The sequence below is a fragment of the Bufo gargarizans genome, chromosome 5 (assembly GCF_014858855.1).
Source record: "Bufo gargarizans isolate SCDJY-AF-19 chromosome 5, ASM1485885v1, whole genome shotgun sequence".
In the NCBI taxonomy this organism is placed as follows: Eukaryota; Metazoa; Chordata; class Amphibia; order Anura; family Bufonidae; genus Bufo; species Bufo gargarizans.
In genome coordinates, this window is record NC_058084.1 from 133,777,567 (window position 1) to 133,801,433 (window position 23,867).

The following is a 23,867-nucleotide window of genomic DNA, read 5'->3' on the forward strand; positions in this document are numbered from 1 at the left end:
TTTCTCCTTTCCGTTCTCCTGCTCCGTTGAGGAGCAAGAGAACGGAAAGGATGGATTCTGCAGATAACTGAGCGTAACGGAGCCTAAAGACCCCATAGACTACAGGGTGGGCTATTTATATGGATACACCTTAATAAAATGGGAATGGTTGGTAATATTAACTTCCTGTTTGTGGCACATTAGTATATGTGAGGGGGGAAACTTTTCAAGATGGGTGGTGACCATGGCGGCCATTTTGAAGTCGGACATTTTGAATCCAACTTTAGTTTTTTCAATAGGAAGAGGGTCATGTGACACATCAAACCTATTGGGAATTTCACGAGAAAAACAATGGTGTGCTTGGTTTTTAATGTAACTTTATTATTTCATGAGTTATTTACAAGTTTCTGACCACTTATAAAATGTGTTCAATGTGCTGCCCATTGTGTTGGATTGTCAATGCAACCCTCTTCTCCCACTCTTCACACCTGATAGCAACACCGCAGGAGAAATGCTAGCACAGGCTTCCAGTATCCGTAGTTTCAGGTGCTGCACATCTCGTATCTTCACAGGGGACACACTTATTAGGGCCACCATTTTAGATGCCGGTCTTAATAAAGCCCTAAGCTGGCAGAGGATCCCCCGGAGTTATGAAGATGCACCGGCCTCTCCATACCATCCAGGGCCGGTGCTACCATAAGGCAGACCAAGCGGTTGCCTTAGGGCGCACCCTGGGAGAGGGCGGAAAAATGTGATATGGAGGGGGAGAAATGTGACATGGGGGGCTGATGTGACAAAGGGGGGTGATTTTACATGGAGGGGGAGAAATGTGACATGGGGGGCTTATGGCTAACATGGGGGGCATGATGGCTTACATGGGAGCATGATGGCTGACATGGAGGTCTGATGGCTGACATTGGGGGCATGATGGATGGGGGCCGATGTCTGACATGGGGGTCTGATCTGAGGTCGGATTAACATTGGGGGTCTGATTAACATTGGGGGTCTAATTGCTGGTCTGACCGGAGGTGTAATGGAAAATATTTTTTTTCTTATTATCCTCCTCTAAAACCTAGGTGTGTCTTAGAGGGCGAAAAATACGGTCCTCAAACCAGCGATTGTCTGAAGCAGAGAGAAGATACCAGGACACACAGAGGCCAGCGGCTGCAGACGGGACCAGGGTCAGGTGAGATGCGAGGAGGGGGGGGGGGGGGGCGCCAAAATGTAGCTTCGCTTGTGTTGGCAAAAATCCTTGCATCGGCCCTGATACCATCGATGCATCCAGCGCCAGTTCTAAATGTAAGAGCTTCCGAGCCGTCTTCCCTTTAGACATTTTTCTACACCCAAAACATGCCTAGAAAACGGTAAATGAGAGGGGCCTGCTGGCCCTTCTCCTTGTGCCACAATGAGCCCTTGTGCCACAATGAGCCCTTGTGCCCCTTATGCCAAATTTAGGCGTATTTTGAAATGATAAATGACACCCTTTGTCTTTTCCACCACTGAGGTGACATTTGACATCTGCATAATGTCAGTTTTACACAATGGTATGGGTTATGTATGATGTGCTCATGGTGGGCACTATATGCCACCACATGACTAGTCGGGTGCCCATTGCTGGCATGAGAGAAGCTGTAATTCTCCAATGGCTGATAGCTGCACCTCAGGGCCAGGGTTATTGGGGGGGTCTGTATGACGCACCCATACATAGAGGGGCTTACTCTAGGGGGGGATAGCAGTGTAGTGCCAGTGCTCTGGTGCCATGTGGCGCGGCTTCTCCAGCACGCAGGTGGTTGGCAATGCCGAGTACCGCAGCCGATAGAAGGGCTTGTCCCTCCCGGCAATGAGGGCAGCTCCCGGGGACGAGGACAGGCATCACACTCATTATAATTACTCCCTTCATCACAAAGGCAGAGCCCGGAGGAGCCGCAGCTGGGGCCTCCTCTTCCTGCCCCTCCCCCCGCACACGAGTTCCACACAGGCAGCAGGGTGTCACACTGGTGTCCTGTCAGAGCCGCAGACTGGCACCACCGCGTCCTGTCCTCCGCACAATGGCCGAGCAGCAGACCTCAGGGCAGGGGGAAGCCGAGCACCTGGACCCGATGGATGACACGGAGCTGGCCCTGGTGGGCATCAACATGCTGCTCAACAACGGCTTCAGAGAATCGGATCAGCTGTTCAAGAAATACAGGTAAGAAGCGGCGCGGGGCGTGTGAGGCTGTCACCGGTCACTGTGCCGGGCTGCTGTCATCCGGACCGGGTTCACCTGTCAGGAGGAAGCGGTGACTGGCAGGAGCCTCTGATGTTCTCCATGGCAGGCAGGACCCCTGGACGGTCCCTGTGACAGGAGGACCCCTGGACGGTCCCTGTGACAGGAGGACCCCTGGACGGTCCCTGTGACAGGAGGACCCCTGGACGGTCCCTGTGACAGGACCCCTGTGACAGGAGGACCCCTGGACGGTCCCTGTGACAGGACCCCTGGACGGTCCCTGTGACAGGACCCCTGGACGGTCCCTGTGACAGGAGGACCCCTGGATGGTCCCTGTGACAGGAGGACCCCTTCTCAAGCGCTGTGTTAGGGCTCATGCCCACAAACTTTCTGCAAAACAAATAGAACATGTCACATCATTGTCTGCATTACGGACAATGATAGGACTGTTCTATTAGGGACCGATAAAGCGCGGAATGCACACGGCCGATATCTAAACACCAAACGGTCTCGTTGCAGGAGTCTGATCTCTGGAACTCCCACCGATCCTGAGAACGTAGCGGCGGCATCCATGCACAGCAGACTCTTCAACATAAAAAAAAAAAAAAGTCGTATAAGGGCTCTTTGACACGAGCAGATCCCGTGCATGGAATCCGCTGCGTGAAAGAGAACCAAGCCCCGTTCCGGACAGCAGAGACACGGAGCGGTAACATGACTGATAATGCTCCGCGCCTCTCTGTGATCTTTTTACTACAAAATCACAATGAGATAAAGTTGTCACCGTGATTTTGTAGTTAAAAACTCACAGAGAGGCGCAGAGCATTATCAGTCATGTTACTGCTCCGTGTCTCTGCTGTCCGGAACGGGGCTTGGCTCTCTTTCACGCAGCGGATTCTACGCACAGGATCCGCTCCTGTGAAAGCCCTAACGGCTACTTTCACACTTGCGGCAGTGTGATCCGGCAGGCAGTTCCGTCGTCGGAACTGCCCGCCGGATCTGCCGCTGACTGAAAGCATTTGAGACTGAGATGCAATACCAGGAATAGCCACTATAAAGCATATGGCGCTGTGCTTGACAGGGCACAGTGCGCAGATCCGTCAATCAGCTGGACAGGGGTCCTGGGAGTCAGACCCCCACCGTCTGATATTGAGGTCAGGTCCAGTAACCTTCAGTTCTGTCTGACTTGCCTGCTGGCCACCACTAGGTCAGGCTGGCTGCTTTTGGTAACCAATGGCGAGTATGTTTGTCCCATCCACCTGAATGTGGTCTGCAGATGATGTATGGAATGTGAATTTACTCTTATGGTAACCACTATGCCTGTAACGTCCAGATACAACACATGACTAAAGACTTCAGATGACATCAGCATGCCAGAGGACGATCAATACTACTCAGTGTATAATCTCTGCACCAGTGTTTACTACGATTATGCCAGTCAGGATGCCCGTATCATTCTGGAGTCAGCACCAGATGTCAGATGAACGTGTGGGTCTCATAACGAGATCTTGTAATCGCAGCCTCCGTCTATTGTCTCAGTGTCAGGATCTTGAGGGACAATATTTTAGGCCCCTTTCACACAGGCGATTTTTCTGCGTGGGTGCAATGCGTGAGTTGAACGCATTGCACCCGCACTGAATCCGGACCCATTCATTTCTATGGGGTTGTGCACATGAGCGGTGATTTTCACGCATCACTTGTGCGTTGCGTAAAAAAAAAAAAAAAAAAAAAACAACGCAGAATTCTCTATATTGTGCATTTTTCATGCAACGCAAGCCCCATATAAGTGAATGGGGCTGCATGAGAATCGCAAGCAAGTGCGGATGCAGTGCGATTTTCAGGCATGGTTGCTAGGAGACGATTGGGATGGGGAACCGATCATTATAATTTTCCCTTTTATAACATGGATATAAGGGAAAATTAATAGCATTCTTAATACAGAATGCTAAGTAAATTAGGAACGGAGGGGTTAAAAAAAAAAATTAACCAAAAAATTTAACTCGCGTCATCCACTTGTTTAGTAAAATAGTGATGGAGGGGGTTAAAAAAATAAATTAAACTCACCTCATCCACTTGTTCGCGCAGCCCGGCTTGTCTTTCTTCTTCTTTGATGACCTGGAAGGAAAAGGACCTTTGGTGATGTCACTGCACTCATCACATGGTCCATCACATGGAAGAAGAAAGAAGACAAGCCGGGCTGCGCGAACAAGTGGATGAGTTGAATTTTTTTTTAACTCCCTTCATCCCTATTTTACTAAGCATTCTGTATTAAGAATGCTATTATTTTCCCTTATAACCATGTTATAAGGGAAAATATTAAAATTCAGTGAAGAAGTCCGGATTTGGGTCTGGGTACCACATTCAGTTTTTTCTCACCGGCGTGCAAAATGCATTGCAGTCGCATGGAAAAAACTGAATAACTCAAAGCAATCGCAGTCAAAACTCACCCCACTCGCTGGCAAAATCACACAGTTTTTTTTCTAATAACGGATCTCAGACGGAAATGGTTAAAATGGATGCAAATGTGCATAACGAATGATTAAAATACAGAATCCATTTTTTGGTTGTTGTTGTTTTCTGCCTTTCCGACAGATCAGAAGAACGGAAAAATAACGGTGACGTGAAGCCGGCCTTATCTGTCTGCTGGGCCAGCTGCTGTCTGTGATAGACCCGGGCCAGTTATCTCATTACATGTGAAAGGTCTCGTCACATGAATGTCTGAAGACGTTAACCATGCCTGCCCCGTGTAGGAATTAGTCCCCAAAACACCATCCTTGAGCTCTGGAAATTCTGGAGAGATTTATCAACAGTGGTGTAAAAGAAAACTTGCCCGTAAGCAACCAATCCGATTCCACCTTTCATTATTCAGAGCTCCTTTGGAAAATGAAAGGTGGACTCCGATTGGTTGCTATTAGGTCTCATTCACAGGAACATACATTCTTTCCGGTCCGTTCCATATTTTTAATTTTTTTTGTGGACCGTATACGGATCTATTCATTTTAATGGGTCCGCAAAAAAAAAAACTGAAGTTAGGCCGAATGCACACAGCCGCGTTCCGCGGCCGAGAGCGGTCGGTGGTATGCAACCAATGACACCATGCGCTCCTGCTCTGAACAGGAATCCAGCCCGGCATACCACGGACCGCTCTTGGTCCCGGAACACGGGCGTGTGCATACGGCCTTACTCCATGTGCATTTTGTTTCCGTATGCCCGTATTTCCGTTCCGCAAAAAAATATAACATGTCCTATTATTGTCCGCATTATGGACAAGGATAGTACTGTTCTGTTAGGGGCCGTGTTTTTTGCGGACCACAAAATACATACGGCCGTGTGCATGAGCCCTTATATAGGTGCCTGCCGTAGTAAAATTCCCCCATGATGTAAATATTAGGGTTTGTGCTTTGTAATATTTCAGTTCTCACACCCAAACCTACCCAATATTCCGGGCAATGGCAGCTAATACTGGAAAGCATGCTGTCATTATTACAGCCACCCGGATTGGGTTGTCAGGTTGTCAGCTGGATTCTACATAACAGAGAACTCGCAACCATACAAAGACTATAAACGGCATGCAAAGGAAGAACCGTGGTTAGTGTTGTGTCCCCAAAGAAGCTTGCCTAGCAGATTCTTGGCATTGGGGATGAGACTGGGAGGACAGGGTCATGTCTTCCCTGCATTGTGTCCATTAGATCAGTACTGACCGCCAGCCTGTTGTACAGTACTCTCATCATCCTGTGAATGCAGTACAGTAGACCGGCGGTCAGATCGGCACTCACTGCATTGTACGTCAGTATCATGCACGGAGTTCATGTTGGGATCCGCCGTCGGTCCTAGATGCGGCAAACACACGGGCCGTGTTTTCCAGGCTGCAAACGGTCGTGTGACTGTGGCCTAAAACAACTTATCCTTTAGGCGTCATGCACACGACCATGTATTTTCAATCCGCCCATGATCCACATTTTTTGCGAATCTCACACGGACCCATTCATTTCAGTTGGGCTTTGAAAAATGCAGACAGCACACGGATGTCATATGTGTGCTGTCAGCATCCATGCTGCGGTTCCCCAAATTATAGAACGTCTCCTATTGTCCATTTTGCGGACAAGAATAGACATTTTTACAACAGGGCCTTCAGAAATGTGGGATGAACATGGCCGGTATCCACATTTTGCGGATCCGAAGTTTGTGGACTTCAATATGGATGACAGCGGGGTGCATGAGCCTGAATCCACAGGATAGGGGATACGTTTCTGATAGCTGGGGTTAGATCATGAAAATAAGGGCTCCCTGTTTGAATGGAGCGCCAGACACGCATACCTGTCTGACGCTCCATTCAACTCCATTGGACTGACGGAGATGGCACAGTACAAGCAATCGGCTATCTCCAGCAGCCCCATAGAGCGCGTGCTTGTCCACCGCGCCATTCAAACGGGTGAATACCGGCTCCCGTTCTAGTGATGACGCATGTTGTGGATAGGGGATAAGTTGTCATGGCACAATCCCTTTAAAATAGTATTGATCATTGTCAAAAAGCATCATTTGATTTACTGTCATTCAGTGCTGATGGCGTAGTAGAAAAAGTAGGGAAGTGTGCGGTAGTTTGGATGTGAAATGAATAGATTGCAACATGAGAGGTGACTAAGCAAGGATTAAAGACCAGCAATTAAAGGGCCAGCACACACAAAGTGCAAGAGGATATCAAGAAAATATTAAAGTGTAACTGTCATTCTTTTTTTCATTTGTGTAATGTGTAGGGGCAGTGATAGTTAAAATGTTTGTAATATACTTTAATTACTGAAATTGTACATTTCTATTAGAAAAATAGCTCTAAAGTGGCCCATTTTGAGCCTTAGCAACGCTCCTCTGTTTACATAACTGTGGAAATTTGCTAAACATTGACCTTATTATGTAAATAGAAGACAGAGGAGCGTTGCTAAGGCTAAAGATGGGCCACTTTAGAGCTATTTTTCAAATAGAAATGTACAATTTCAGTAATTGGAATATATTACAAAAATGGTCAGTATCACTGCCCCTACACATCACAAAAAAAAAAAAAAGGATAACCATTACACTTTAGGCCAGTAGTTGCTAGAATGGCTCTTGACACATTTCCTGAAATCGACAGCAGGTAAGTAGGAATCAGTCCTTCTCTAGTAAACCAATAGTCAGGAGACCCCCAGTCTGCGCCATACAATGGGTCTTGACACATTTCCTGAAATCGACAGCAGGTAAGTAGGAATCAGTCCTTCTCTAGTAAACCAATAGTCTAGGAGACCCCCAGTCTGCGCCATACAATGGGTCAAAGTGATCAGTAATGGTAAAAGTTCTGCCACTATGGGACTAATCAATACTGTCATTTGATCACCACATGTAATTCTTATCTGTAATTTATACTTTTACTTTACAGTTTTATAGCTTTGCCGCTTTAGTACCGTCATTTGCTATAGATGTTATACAGGTCCTGTTAGGCTCCTTTCATACTGGTCGCCCGGCATGGTACAGTATTTTGAATGGTGCAGTAGTGTAGTCAAGGAGGTCTCTCAAAATCTACTTGAAACACGATCCATCATCACTGTCATGACTCCGTTATAACTGGAAGCCTTGGCAAAGTCAGTCACCTAAGAAGAAACGTCGATGACCTATTCCTATGTGATGAATGTATGATCCATGCAAGTCCGACTGCTGTGACACCCACCCATCACTAGAGCAAATTGGCACCAGCGTGAGGGAAAAGGCTGCACCACTTCATCTTTGGTCATGGTTTTCTCCAGGGGGCATATTGTTTAATTCTAGTCAATATTCCTTCCTGAGACAGGCTAGCTAGATCCCTAGAAGTGGCCTCTGAGAATGTTAAGCAAGTTGTCCAACCCCTTGAAATTTTTAGCAATTGAGATGCTTCCCAGGCCCCTAACTGGTCTCTGTTCATCTGACTCCAGCGATGACGTATGGACACAGCATGTGATTGCTGCAGCCAAGCACTGTACACAGCGGTGTCCTCAGTAATGTCAGCAAGATGGCGCTACAAATAGCGATTGGCTGCAGCGCTCACATCTACATTCCACATCTTCATTGGATCCTGGTAAGCAGAGATCAGCAGGGGACCAGGAAAGTGTTGAAATGGGACTAGCAAGGGATGGGTGAGGTATTTCTCTGTTAATGTTATTTTAATTTCATTGGGCTGGAAAATCCTTTTAAACAATGGAGCAAGTGTCTAATGCCATACTGTCACGCTTCGGTGTGGGAGGGAACAGGGAAACACCACACCAAGCATAAGAGGGAAGGGGGAACTGGGAATCAGGCCTGAGGACTAAGGAAGATGGACACCTCCTAGTAACACTAACCAAAATCCTGACTCACTACCAGTATGAACAGACCCCAGAGGTAGCTGTGTTCATACACAGGAATACCTAGAGTCCTATCTAGCCCTATAAGACCCTGGTACTAATGGCGGGGACGAGACTACCTGTTCCTCCAAAAGTAAGGACGAACAGATGTCTCCTTCAGGTCTAATACAAACAATCGGGAAATGCAACACACAGAACCCAAACAAAATACAAAAAGGGAAAGGAAAGACTTAAGTTTAAAGGGGCTATGGAAGCACCAAGAACTCCGTCATGATCCAAACACCAGCAATCCACAACAAGACTGAAGCTATAAACCGCACAGCATTGTGGGAGAAGCAACAATAAATAAGGAAGGTTAAATGATCACATTAGCAGCACCTGAGGCAAGGGGTGTGGCCATTACCAGAAGCAACACAGACGCCTATTGATCCACAACGAAAACCTGTCAGATGAAACCACATGTTGCCAGTCTCACCAATCTCCTGCCACCTGTCACCGGAACGTCCGTGACACATATGTTGTAAATATACCTCTTCGGGTAGGTTCACATCTGTGTCAACCTACTCTGGTAGCCTGGCAGAGGAACAGACTCCCGTGCCATAAACCATCAGATACCCATTGACTATAATGGGATCTGATGGGGAACTGACTGCTTTCTGGCAAAATGCTGGCATTCGGCCGGACAAATACCACAGCATGCCACATCCGGCAGATGTGAACCTACCTTTAGAGGGTTGTCCCATCTTGACATTTATAGCATATTCCCAGGATATGTCATACAATAATGGCGGTTCCCCTGACCCCCACTAGCAGCTCTGTGGAAAGGTGGCCACTCATTCGCAATGCTCTCCATGCACTTTTGTGGGAGTTCGGAAATTAACCAAGTAAGCGTGCTCGGCTATTTTCAGAACCTCCATAGAAGTGAATGGAGAGAGCCACTTGTCCATAGCAGCTAAAAAATGATGGCCGTGAGAACCCTGTTATGGGTCATTGATGGCATATAGCATAGGGAGTAACCCTTTTATCTTTTTTCCATTGATTTCTGCTGTAATGTTCATAACTGGAGGAGCGCATAAACTTCATCCTGTCGTGGAGCATAAAAAATCAATAGTATTATTATTATGTAGCGCAGCATAATAAAAAACAGCAAGCACATTGTAAATGGGGAGATCACAGGAATTCTTGTAATGCTTCATGGTGATCTTCCCCTGACACTTTGCTCACTCTCTGTCTTATATCCTCCATGTGGATTTGCTAGAATGAAAACTATCAATCCACCGTAGTCTCCTAATGTGCACGTGGCTGCTCGCTGCTGATCAGGATGAGTTTTTGGATGTGATTTTTTTTATTTTTTCTACTTCTGTTTCCTGAATGCCGTCTCATGCTGACTGCTGAAGAATGTTGTCAGTATATGACGTGGGCTGCAGTGTCACATGCTGACATTCATCTTGATCCATCTGTTCTGTCATCCTCCTGGCCATAGTCACATAATGCAAACAGGACTGAAACACTTTAAGGGATTATCCAGTAGTACAAATACCCCTCACAATGCCCACGCCCCTCCTATAGACGATACTTACCCGTCATCTGGATTCCTGCGCGGCCACCTTTACATCTCCCTGTCTCGCGGATCAAAACATCCGGTGATGAGGGGGGGGGGGGGGGAGCAGCCAATAGCAGGTCGCAATGGTGACCTGCATCCCTAGCGTCACCCGCGATGCTAGGGAGACGTGTTACCGTCATGGCCTGTGATTGGCTGCTCCCCTCCTGTCGCTGGATTTTGATCCGCTCGATGGGGAGATGTAGCGGTGGCTGTATAGAGATCCGAAGGGATGCGGGAGCCAGGGGCTGGGTAAGTATCATCTATAGGAGGGGCCTGGGCATTGTGGGGGGATTTGTACTATTGGATAACCCATACAGTATTTACTGAACTAGAGAATCCCCCCTCCAAGGCATATATCTTGGGGAAACCCCTTTGAATCTGTGGGCGTCTTGGGTCAGAATCGCTAGTAAATGCTATTAAAGAGGTTTTCTGAGACTTTAATACCTGAAGATAGGTCATCAGTATCTGATCGGTGGGGTACAGCTATTTTATAAAGTAGTGCCGCGACCATGAGTCACGTGGTCGCAGCTCAGCCCGATATACAATGTGCGGCGCTGTTCTTGGTAAGCACAGAGAATGCGACAGCGCTCACAGTAATGCTGGTGCCTTCTCAAACACACTTGGAAAACCCTTTTAATGTCCAGTAAATGAGGGGCCAAAAGCCTTGGCATCAGCGCTGCTTAGAATGAAGTGGCATTGGGCATAGAAAAATATTTGCTCGGCTTTATTCAAAGGCAACACGATCCGCTCATTATAGTCAATGGCATCCATTCCATGCTTTGAAAACAAATCCATTAAAACCTTGACTTTAGTGTGAGTTCTCAGGGAATAATTTAAAATGGCTGTCAACAACCTGTCCTAGAATATGAGCTGGACTGCTTGCCACCACTTCCAGGGCACATTACACGTTGCACTTGCATAAACCACACAGTGATGAATGTTCCTGTCTGGCTGCTCAGCCAGGATGGCATATTGTAGGCAGGATCACATCATTACCATGTTCACATTCTAGGAGAACCCCTGGAGAACAGTAACCTGGCTTTAAAATAAAGCAGATCCGCAAGATTTTACGGTACCAGCAAAGTGGATGAAATTGTAAGAAATCTCCTGGTGTGAAAAAAAATATGTTGCAAAGTAAATTTTTAATTTGCAGCATGTCAATTCATACTGTAGATATATAACCCTTAGTCTGAAACCCATTTTCTGCTGGTGAGGGCTCGGCAAAATCCGCCCCCTGTAGCCACATCCTAAGACAGATTTATTAATACTAATACAATAACATGGCGCACATTGTGTGTCAAATCTATTCGTGTTCTGGTTTTAGGAAACTCTAAAATGCACCAAAGTGATTAAGGGGTATGCAACTTTTAATAAATGTATTTTTATACTGGGATGAGATGAGATCCCAGTCTTAATAAATGTGGGCGCATTGACTACCTGGCTCCTGGACTCTGCCTCACCCAGACCGGAGAATCGGCCTCTTTGCTTTTTCTCTGGGGCATTTTATTACAGCGTTGTATTAATAAGACTACCTGTATGTGGTTCTTCAGTCCTCAGAAGTTCAAAGCTGAAGAACCTGTTTCTCAACCTTGCATGTTATTGATTTTTGACATGACCTATAATGTTAGATACATTTCATGTGGCTTTGAGAAGATCTGAATTGTATAATATCCTCTGCAAACTATATGAGAGTGCCACAAAAGAGCTTGGATCAGGACATCTACTGTATCCATCTGAAGCTGCCAGAGTTAGGCTTCGTTCACGTCACCGTTCTGGCTTTCCGTTCTCCTCCGTCTAGGAGCAGGAGAACGGAAAGGATGGAAAAGGCACATAACTGATGCCAAACTGAGTCAAACGGAGCCCTTAGGACCCCATAGACTATAACGGGGTCCGTTATGTTTCCACTCAGAAGATGATTTTTAAGCGGAGACAAAAGTCCTGCATGCAGGAGTTTTGTCTCCGCTTCAAAATCATCTTCTGAGCGGAAACATAACTGACCCCATTCTAATCTATGGGGTCCTAAGGGCTCCGTTTGACTCAGTTTGGCGTCAGTTATGTGCCTTTTCCGTCCTTTCCGTTCTCCTGCTCCTATACTGAGAAGGAGAACGGAAAGCCAGAACGGTGATGTGAACAAAGCCTTAAAAAGGGTTCTCTGGACCTTTTTTTTTTTTTTTTTTTTTAAATTCCAGAGTCTTCTCACCCGTGTTTCTGGGCTTTCCTGTTCAGCTGGCTATACATTATATCAGACCTCACAGAGTGGCCGACCCACGGTGGTGATCATACTTACCTGGTCCACAATGCTGGTCAGACCCTGGTCCCCCACCAGTCTGATATTGATGACCTATGCTGATGATAGGCCATCAGTATTTAAATGGGGTGTCCCATGGGAAATATTCTACAGCTTTCAAACCAGCACCTGGGTCTGAATACTTTTGTAGTTGTTATTCACTGAAATCTACCTGTATAGCGCCACCTGCTGTTTTTAGTTTTTTTTGCTCATTTCTTTGACCTGCTCACTGAGAAGGCCGCACATGCTCAGTTTCATCCTTCAACTGCCTCCTGAGCTGTGATAGGGAGAGCATGGACACGCCTCCTGAGCTGTGATAGGGAGAGCATGGACACACCCCCTGAACTGCTGCAGATAAGACACTCCCCTTGAGCAGTGAGCTTGATATAAATCTAGCAGAGCAATGAACAGGGAGATCTCTGGATCCATGTGAGGTACAGGGCTGGTTCTATCTTTGTTAGAAAGAGATTGTCATGTACTATATGATGTCTGATTTTCATGTTTTACTTTAGTCATGGGATAACCAGAAAGCCCCTTTAATATTACTTGTCTCGTTTCTGAAATTGCACTGCTAGGAGGAATACTTCCAAGGTTCGGCCTGTAAAACCCTGCTGACTCTTTGAATTGTCTGACTGGAATTCTACAATCTTTTCTGCACCTTTGTCCGAGTGTAAATAGTAGGGGTAAGGTCAATGGACGGGTCTAGTTATCCTTTGACAATTGCAGGCTGTTTTTTTACAGGACACCATTAAAAAAAATAGGTGAATACTTAAAGGGGTTGTTCCGGATTTTGTTATTGGTGACCTTTCCTTTGGATAGACCATCAGTATCAGATGCACAGGGGTCCAACACCCTGCACCCCTGCCAGTCAGCTGTCTCGGGGTAGCCACAGCACCAGACCTAGATAGTTTTGTCCTTTTATGTAGTGGGTGAGGCTGATTATTACTCTGCTCCTGTTGAAATGAATGGGAGCAGCGCTGCAGCTTCATTCACTGCACAATGAGGATAACCCATCACTTTTGAAATCCCAGTGAACCCCTTCTCTGCATCAGCTCATCTGGGCAGGTTTTTGGGCAGAAATATTCAGTATTTGGGGTAGTGAATACAGATTAAAAAAATTATTATGGAATTATACAACCCCTTAAAAACAAAAAGGAAGTACTACTCCCCTCAACAATACCCTGCCACTCTTGTTCTGATGCTTCCAGGTCCCTGCTGATCTTTACTTCCTTGTCCTTTTTGACATACAAGAAATGATCGTTCAGCAAATCACTGGCTGCAACTTTCTCCCGCCTCCCTCAGTCAGCGATTGGCAAATTGGTTATTTCCATTGTGTCCAGAGGCACCAAGAAATATAGACCACTTGGGACTCGGGAGACATTGGACGGGCGTCTGCTTCCTGTGTGTGAATTAGGGCACTTGTTCATTGTACCTCACCACACTTGCAGTAGTGCAAGGGTTAATATTCTGTGTGTTCAGCTGTTTGCTATATATTCAGTATTGTGTGTCCCCACCTCTTGCCCGAGCAACAAGTTCTGTCTGGTCTTTCTAGTCTACTGTATCCTATGAAGGATCTATAATCCATATGTCTGTCTGTGGACCATGTTCTACCTGACCTTAGCTGGGTTCTGACTAGAGTTGCACCGGGTATCGAGGTATCGATACCCAATCGATAATTTTGGACCCAGACCGATCCGATACTGGGTTTTATTATTTAACGATACTAGGCTGCGCTGCTGCACAGCCTAGTATTAGTTGGAGAACACGGCACTCGTCACTTTCAGCACACGCCATGTTCTACTCAGCAGCACAGTGGAGAAGAGGGATTCCCTCCCTACTGTGATGCTGCTGCCACCAATGAGAGATAGCACTGCGGAGGAAGGGAGGGACTGTGGCAGGGGTGCGGGGTGTCAGACCTGAGGGGTTAATTGCCACAGTTCGGCGGATCGCATGCCCTGTTATTGAGGCCGGGGGCTGGCGTCGGTATCACATACCCGGCATCCTACACTTGAATTAATGTGTTAATTATATTTATTGATGGCGCCGTGCGTGCCTCCCCCCCCCCCCCCCCAAGTATTAGAATCATTGGTGGTGCAGTGTCCACAGGCACCCCCCTTCCCCCTCATTGTTATATTCATTGGTGGCAGTATGCTGTGAACGCCGTAACAGAAAAAAAAAATCAAAACCGCGCAAATTGCCATTTTTAGTCACTTTGTCCCCCCAAAAAATAGGATAGGACTGTTCTATTATGGGCCAGACTTTCCATAAAATGCGGCATGCACGCAGCTTTTTGGGTGTTTCATTTCTTTCGGTTCCCTGCCCGTGTGTGTAATATGGCAGCATATTTATAACGTGTAATGAGGTGGCAGGTTTTCATGTCTGACACTTCTTGATGTGGATGTGGATGTGGCGGGTATCTCCTAAGCATTAATAGCTAAAAATATTACCAACCTACAGACTCTTTGTTACACAGTCACACGACACCGATGGCACTTAGCTAATAATTATGTTTTGGGTTTTTTCTCCCAAGTTTCCCTCCTTATCTTATGTTATTTTTGTGTTCTGCTATAGTATCCTATGCTTGTCTGAATGTTGCTGGTTTCAGACCAGTGGAAATCTGTTCTGTCGGGCCGTATATTTAGTGAACATTCTGGGTAAATCCACACGTGGCATAAAGGCTGCAGAGCTTTACAGTAGCAGCAATAGACTGAGACTCCAACAAGTCTCAGCCACATGCTCCATAGGAAATCCGCAGCCTGAAATGACCTGCAGTGCAGATTTTAAATTAGTATTTTGTATTATCAGCATATTAATTTATGCTGCAGATTTCCACTGCGCCATGCATAGGTTACATACCGTAAGGTTGTGTCTAGCTTCAGATTTTCCACTGTGGATTTGCATGCAGCAAATCTGCAGAGTTATATAGCGCAAGCAAAAGTGAAATGTAACAAAATTGCATCCACATGCTGCTTAAAAAAATCACAGTTTTTTAGAAAAGTGATCTGCACCGACCTTTCTATACTTGCACAAGTTTATGGTTTAGCAACATAACTGACTGCTTTTAAGAAGTTGTTCACCCTTGAGGACATTTTCTACAGACCCCCAAAGCATGGCCAGACCCACGGTGGTCATCATACTTACCCGATTCCCGCCGCTGGGTTCCGGCTCCATTGGTGCCCTGCCGGCTTTGCAGGTCTTGGGTCTCCCCAGTGACGTGATGCATGGGTGACCCGTGATCGATGCATCGAGTCATTGGCTGCAGCAGTCACGTGACCTGTCTTGAACCAGATGTTGTGTGGAGACCTGCTGAGCCGGCGTGGCATGAAGCTGCCAGGACCCAATGGCAGAGATCAAGTTAATATAAATACCACCATGGGTCATCACCAGAGGTGAACAGATCCCTTTAATGCTTTTATGCTGGAACCAGGAGAGAAAGATTAGAATAAAGTGAGGCCCAGTCATCACCATGTTTAGGCTGGTGAGGCCCCAGTAGAAAATAGATTTGAGAAGCCATGCTCAAAGCAGAGGTCCATAAAAATATATGACCGTGGTCCACATATACAGTTAGGTCCATATATATTTGGACAGAGACAACTTTTTTAAAATTTTTGTTCTGTAGATTACCACAATGGATTTTGAACAAAACAATTCAGATGCAGTTGAAGTTCAGACTTTCAGCTTTACTTCAGTGGGTTGAACAAAATGATTGCATAACAATGTGAGGAATTAAAGCATTTTTTAAGCTCAATCCCTTCATTTCAGGGGATCAAAAGTAATTGGACAAATTAAATAATTGTGAATAAAATGTTAATTTCTAATACTTAGTTGAAAACCCTTTGTTGGCAATGACTGCCTGAAGTCTTGAACTCATGGACATCGCCAGACGCTGTGTTTCCTCCTTCTTAGGCTGTATTCACACGTCCGCAATGTGTTTTGCGGATACACGGAGACACGGATCCGCAAAACACGGAAAGCGGCAATGTGCTTTCCGCATTTTGCGGACCGCACATTGCCGACATAATAGAATATGCCTGTTCTTGTCCGCAATTGCGGAAACGGAAGCACGGATGCGGAAGTGCGGATCCGCAAATGTGGATTCGGACAGCACATTCCGTCCCCATAGAGAATGAATTGCGGAAAGGATGCGGACCCATTTTGTGGACGTGTGAATGGAGCCTTAATGCTCTGCCAGGCCTTTACTGCAGAGGTTTTCAGTTGCTGTTTGTTGGCCTTTCTGTCTGAAGTTTAGTCTTTAACAAGTGAAATGCTCTATTGGGTTCAGATCCGGTGACTGACTTGGCCATTCAGGAATTTTCCACTTCTTTGCTTTAATAAACTCCTGGGTCGCTTTGGCTTTATGTTTTGGGTCATTGTCCATCTGTATTATGAAACGCCGACCAGTTTGGCTGCATTAGGCTGGATTTGAGCAGACAGTATGTCTCTGAAACCCCCAGAATTCTGTCCTGTCACATTATCAATAAACAGTAGGGACCCAGTGCCACTGGCAGCCATCACAGTGCCTCCGCTGTGTTTTACAGATGATGTGGTATGCTTTGGATCGTGAGCTGTACCATGCCTTCGACATACTTTTTTCTTTCCATCATTCTGGTAGAGGTTGATCTTGGTTTCACCTGTCAAAAGAATGTTCTTCCAGAAGTGTGCTGGTTTTTAAAGATTTTTTTTTTTTTTTTTTTTTTAAGCAAAGTCCAATCTAGCCTTCTTATTCTTGAGGCTTATGAGTGGCTTGCACTGTGCAGTAAACCCTCTGTATTTACTTTCCTGCAGTCTTCTCTTTATGGTAGATTTGGATATTGATACGCCTATATCCTGAAGAGTGTTGTTTACTTGGTTGGCTGTTATAAAGGGGTTTCTCTTCACCATGGTAATTATTCTGCGATCATCCACCACTGTTGTCTTCCGTGGGCGTCCAGGTCTTTTTGCATTGTTGAGGTCACCAGTGCTTTCATTCTTTCTAAGGATGTACCAAACTGTAGATTTTGCCACTCCTTATAGTGTAGAAATTTCTCGGATGGGTTTTTTCTGTTTTCGCAGATGAAGGATGGCTTGTTTCACCTGCATGGAGAGCTCCTTACTTCTGAGCAAAATCTTTAAAATGCAGGCACCACACCTCAAATCAACTCCAGGCCTTTTATGTGCTTAATTGAGAATGAAATAATGAAGGAATTGCCCACACCTGCCCATGAAACAGCCTTTGAGTCAATTGTCCAATCACTTTTGGTTCCATTTAAAAACAGAGTGCCACATGAAAAGGAGCTGAAACTCCTAAACCCTTCATCCAATTTTAATGGGGATACCCTCAAATGAAAGCTAAAAGTCTGGACTTTATGTCCATGTCCATTATATAACTATAACTTGAATATGTTTTAGTAAACAGGTAATAAAAACTAACTTTCTGTCATTGTCCAAATATATATGGATCTAAGTGTACCAATGTGATTGCCCTAGAAAGTAGTATAAGATGTGCTAATATGTGGTACAGTTTTAGTGCAAAATATTGCATCAAAATTTTAATATAGTTATGAAGCAAAAGCGTTAGAATGATGAATGCGTGATCATGGAGAGGGGTGTAGATTGTAGATGCAACAGTTTGAACCTAAATACACTCATTGACAAAAAAAAATACCGCACCAAGAAGGAGCTGTTGGCATCGATTGAAACTTTCTATGTGTGAATGTAATGAAGATACATGTAAGTGATTGCAATATTAGAGCGAAATGATAAGTTTATTGGGGAAAACTGTACAACAGAGAGGATTTTCGAGCACCCTGTTGGGCCTCCTCTAGCCTGGATACAAGATGAGATATGGTTGGCATGGGGACATACAGGTTCCTTATTGTATCCTGTGACACATTTGCCCGCAGATGTTGCAACTGAGTCCGTAGATCCCGCACACTTGTAGGTTGCCAAAGCTGGCGATAAATCTGGTGACCGGGCAGCCAAGAAACTGTTGGTAGAGACATTCCTGGGAAACTCTTCTTGTATGTGTGCGAGCCTTATCCTGCTGAAAAAAATGCCAGCTGGAAGCCCTGCCATGAGAGACAACACACTTTGCTGCGGGATTTCAAACATATATCACTGAACTCTTCATATCACTACTAGGGGTGACTGAATGTTATACATGATGACTCCCCAGATCATCACACCAGCAATTGTGGCATTGTGTTGCTCAATGGCAAAGACAGAATTGATACTCTCACCACAAGGCCTTCATACTTGAACCCCACCGTTGTCTGATCCCAAACAGAACCTGGATTAGTTGCTAAAGACAATACGGTCCCAATCCATAGCAGTCCAGGTTTCTCATTCATGACACCAACTCGCACAAAGGCAGTGGTGTTTGGCTATGTAAAGGGCAACATAACATTATATGGTGGACAACAAAACTGTGGGAGCTGCTGGCGCTTGTTGGATCCAACAATCCTCTCTACTGGTGGTTTGCCTGGGCCATCCAGAGCCTGTTCGCCATTTGTGCGTGCCCCACATAACCACTGCTCCCAATACCTCAGCTAGGTCAGAACGGCCTAGATGGTGGGCAGTTCATCACAACAACCATACTTCTTTTCTCAGTCCAATGATACAACCCCTCTCAAAGTTTTTCAACTGAGCAAAATGTCTTTGAGTGTGTTGTAGAGGCAGGTCTACCAGTCATCGATATCTCACCAGGAGGTTCACTACACAAAAGTAGCATCTGAGAACCTTTTTATAGGGCAGTGGGGTAAAGAACTTTTAAGCCCCCTTGTGGCAAGAGCCGATTAGTGTGTAATATATCATAAATGAGGTCATGTTCCTGAGTACACAAGAGATAAAAATGGTCATGCATGTTCAAGTTGATATACTACTGTATGTACCTGCATGGTGATATGTGACATTTTATGGCCTCCTCCTTCCTTGTTCTTTTCTGCTGGTCCTTTGCTCTTTATTGCAGGTATTGCATCGCTTGCTTTATCTGTGCTTACATGAGCAGGTGCAATAGAGGCAGCTTTTAGGGAAATAGACTTTTAACTCTTGTATTGATTTCTGTAACATTTGTCTTATCAATAATTCACAGGTTGCTCTATCTGAGTTTGTCAACTCCTTTTGAATCACAATACTTCTTAGGTTTGGTCTTCACCAGCACTCAGTAGAATTTGAGGGGTCCAATGAATGAAAGACCTCTGTAGTGAGAGCTTCTCTTTACAGAATCTTTTTACCCCTGCTAATAGTGGGTATCCTCAACTGAAGGATGATATCTATTACCTCCCAACACAGAAGAGACTGTTAACTTTACAGTGGTTACCCCAGTGCCATGGTAAGGTGTACTACCCCTTTAAAGAGTCTTAAATTAGTTGTTGCTTTTGGGTGGGGGTTGCAGATCCCTCCTCCTGGCCAGACCTGCAAAGGGAAGCAAACTTACCTGGTCCTTGCTCCTTGCAAGGCCGCCTGGTCCTTGCTCCTTTGCTCTTCCGCCGCTACTGCGTCACTCAGGTCCCCAGCTGTCAACATCCGCTTTGATGCCTGCAGCTAATGACTGGCCGCAGCGGTGACCTGGCCACCATAAATCAGGTGAAAAAGCTGGGAACTTCAGCAAGGTAGTGGTGGCCCGGCAGCGAAGGAAGGGGAGCAGTTAAGTATGCTTCCTTCTGCAGGTCTACCCAACCCCTCCTCCAAAACAAAATGATGAACTACCCCTTTAACTCATGTTTTTTGCATCTTGAAGAGCAAGTGTAACCCTGTATAATGTTTTGTGGCCACCGCTATGCAGTCACTTCTTTATAGACCTTGAATGATATAATATGGTTTAGAGTGTGCACAGGAAAAAAAAATCCTTCTTCATGTAAGTCCTGTGTCAACTGTGGCCCCGGCTGAGTTCAGGCGTGTTCTTTGGCTGACTCCTGTGCTGACTTTTAAAGATATAGTAATGTCTTTAAGTGGCTTCAACAAGCGTCTGTGTCATTACTTGAGTAACAGCTTGGTTTGCTATTGATTAAAGTAAAGTTGGTAAAGTTCTTACGATCATTTGCTTAGAACAAGCCGCCTTTCTCAAACGTTCTTAATACATCGCCTATGTTCTTTTCAGGTGTGTAGTTTCGCCCTTTATTTTCTGTTTCTTTTGTAGCGCCAACTTATTCCACAGGGCTGTAGAAAATTGGTTATCACTCCCTATCCCCAGTGTGGGGCAAATCCCCTCTCACACACTGCAGGGCCAAGTTCATAGGAAACCCATGATACTTACTAGTATGTCCTTTAGAATATAGGAGAAAACCAGGTTACCTGGAGAAAAGCCATGCCATCCATATAGCCGAAGCATGTGCCAGTAGGGCCACCAACAAGCTACTTTGTGTGGACCATGGTATTTAGTTACAAGGTTAGATCAGCAAACTGAACCTTTGTCCTGAGAGTAAGAAAACCTAGCTACAACTCTGGGTGTCCTTGGTTGGACTTGAATCCAGGATCCTAGTGCTGCAGATCAAGAGTCTTAACCACTGAGCCAACCTGTATGGGTCTGCCTTATTTTCATTACCTCATATTTCATTATCCCATAAGTGCTTGAGTTCTTCTTCACCTTTGTGCTTGTGGGACAGCTGTGTGACATCCCTTTTGCATAATGTAGGAGGCAGTACTGGCTGTTCTACAGCTTTCCTAGAAGAAATGGCGAAGCAATAAATTGTAAGAAACATAAGTGGCTTTTTACAAGGTGCCTGTATTAGTATGTGACGAGTGTGACTGCACCCTGTCATAAGACATCTGGTTGTCTCTGGCATTACCTGTATGCCGCCTGGAGCTTCTCCGTACGACATGAGGCTCCCATGTGGTTACCGCCATTGTTAACATAAAGGTCAGATAGTATTTTCACATGCGTGAAGCTCTTATTTTAAGCTCATTAGAGTTAATTACCTGTACCATGGACTGGTATAAGCAATAAGAGCTACTGGGCGGTGTTCACACAAGTATTGCTGGCGTGCGAGAATTACAAAATCATACCCAGGGATAGATATCCTGCTGCTGAGCCTAAGCCAATCACTTTGATATTGTCCCAACATTTTTTTTAGCCATTTTTGCCAACTTAGGCTTTATTGTTACATTTTTCATGAAATATCGTTTGAAATCTCTGCACTGTGCATTCATATAGTTGTACTTTGTGATTAGATCACCCCTAAGCCATCTTTTTTGAAGAACCCCAGGTTTTATAACCTGTCTTGGTCCTGCAATTCACCCTAGTGCGGATGAAATATGCTCACAGCACAGATCAATATAGTCCTTTTCCTTCCGTCATGTCCTTATTTCACCTCCCTTTGATCTCAGTGTGGATCTAGTGAACAGATACTTTTAATAACTCTGTTATAATTCATATCAATAATTTAATGACTTGTTTGTCCTCTGCTTATTCTGCCTCGGTGTTTCCTGGACATACATTAGGTAGAATGATTTTTTTTTCTGGGCTATGGATACAGCAGGAAGACTCATATTATGTCTACATCAGAGAATGGGGGTCCTATGTTCCTGTTCTGTTGGAGCCGCAGGCCGAGCATGCGTCCTACCACTCCATTCATTCTCTATGGGATTGCTGGTAATAGCCGCTGTACTCGGCTATATCCAAGTGTAACGTAACGTGAATTCAACAGATTTGAGAATGAATACGTTTACGCAGGCTTAGTGAATAAATATATTTACTAAGTGATTAAATAGAAGATAAAACAGAGAAATCACATACAGAATAGTAAAGTTAAATACTCATCACTAGCCTAAATATGGGGTAGGGATCCAGTTGGCTATGCTATAACACATGGCTGTCTACCACATTATAACACATGACCGACACCCCAGGGTGTACAAGAGATAGGGCGACCAATACTTACATCCTACCAAGGATGAAGTTCCTGATCGAATCCCAGTTAGTGCAGACCACACTTATTCTCATCAGCCCCTCCTCACATCACGCATGTCTCTGAGATCACTCGGGAATGTGTTCTTATCAGCACAATGGAGGATAGGTACTATCTCTAACCCACTTCATTACAAGGAAGACTTCTAAACTATTACAGAGTATTAAACAGAATTAAAAGTGACAGAACCAAACAGTACTTAAAGGGAACCTGTCACCGGGATTTTGGGTATAGAGCTGAGGACATGGGCTGCTAGATGGCCGCTAGCACATCCGCAATACCCAGTCCCCATAGCTCTGTGTGCTTTTATTGTGTAAAAAAACGATTTGATACATATGCAAATTACCCTGAGATGAGTCCTGTATGTGAGATGAGTCAGGGACAGGACTCATCTCAGGTTAATTTGCATATGTATCAAATTGTTTTTTTTTTTACACAATAAAAGCACACAGAGCTATGGGCACTGGGTATTGCGGATGTGCTAGCGGCCATCTAGCAACCCATGTCCTCAGCTCTATACACAAAATCCCGGTGACAGGTTCCATTTAAAAATACCCTTACAATAAACCAGCAATTCAATAAAGAATGAATGGAAGAGCAGAGTGCAGGCTTGATCTGTCAACAGGGCGGGAACATGGGACCCACTTCTCAGAATCTGTTGGGTCGTACCCCCATGATCAGTCATCCCCCTATCCACATACTTGGCATAACCCCTTTAACCACCTCCGGACCGCCTAACGCACATGTGCGTTCCGGAGGTGGCAGGCTGGCGCACAGTCACGCATATATGCGTCATCTCGCGAGACGCGAGATTTCCTGTGAGCGCGCGCACACAGGCGCGCGCGCGCTCACAGGAACGGAAGGTAAGCGAGTGGATCTCCAGCATGCCAGCGGCGATCGTTCGCTGGCAGGCTGGAGATCTGAATTTTTTAACCCCTAACAGGTATATTAGACGCTGTTTTCATAACAGCGTCTAATATACTTCCTACCTGGTCCTCTGGTGGTCCCTTTTGTTAGGATCGACCACCAGAGGACTCAGGTAGGTCAGTACAGTCGCACCAAACACCACACTACACTACACTACACTACACCCCCCCCCCCCCGTCACTTATTAACCCCTTATAAACCCATGATCACCCCATATAAACTCCCTGATCACCCCCCTGTCATTGATCACCGCCCTGTCATTGATCACCCCCCTGTCAGGCTCCGTTCAGACGTCCGTATGATTTTTACGGATCCACGGATACATGGATCGGATCCGCAAAAAGCATACGGACGTCTGAATGGAGCCTTACAGGGGGGTGATCAATGACAGGCGGGTGATCACCCATATACACTCCCTGATCACCCCCTGTCATTGATCACCCCCCTGTCATTGATCACTCCCCTGTAAGGCTCCATTCAGACGTCCGCATGATTTTTACGGATCCATGGATACATGGATCGGATCCGCAAAACACATGCGGACGTCTGAATGGAGCCTTACAGGGGGTGATCAATGACAGGCGGGTGATCACCCATATACACTCCCTGATCACCCCCCTGTCATTGATAACCCCCCTGT

At 45.6% G+C, this 23,867-nt stretch overlaps 1 protein-coding gene across 1 annotated transcript in view; it reads left to right on the top strand.

Annotated features, from left to right (window-relative positions):
- Positions 1–1,952: 1,952 nt before the first annotated feature.
- Positions 1,953–23,867, top strand: part of TTC39C (tetratricopeptide repeat domain 39C) — a 109,550-nt gene continuing 87,635 nt past the window's right edge. Inside the window, exon 1 of the mRNA XM_044294705.1 lies at positions 1,953–2,167. Coding sequence (XP_044150640.1) covers positions 2,028–2,167 — 140 coding nt within the window. The 5' untranslated portion in view covers positions 1,953–2,027. The remainder of the gene's footprint in view (positions 2,168–23,867) is intronic.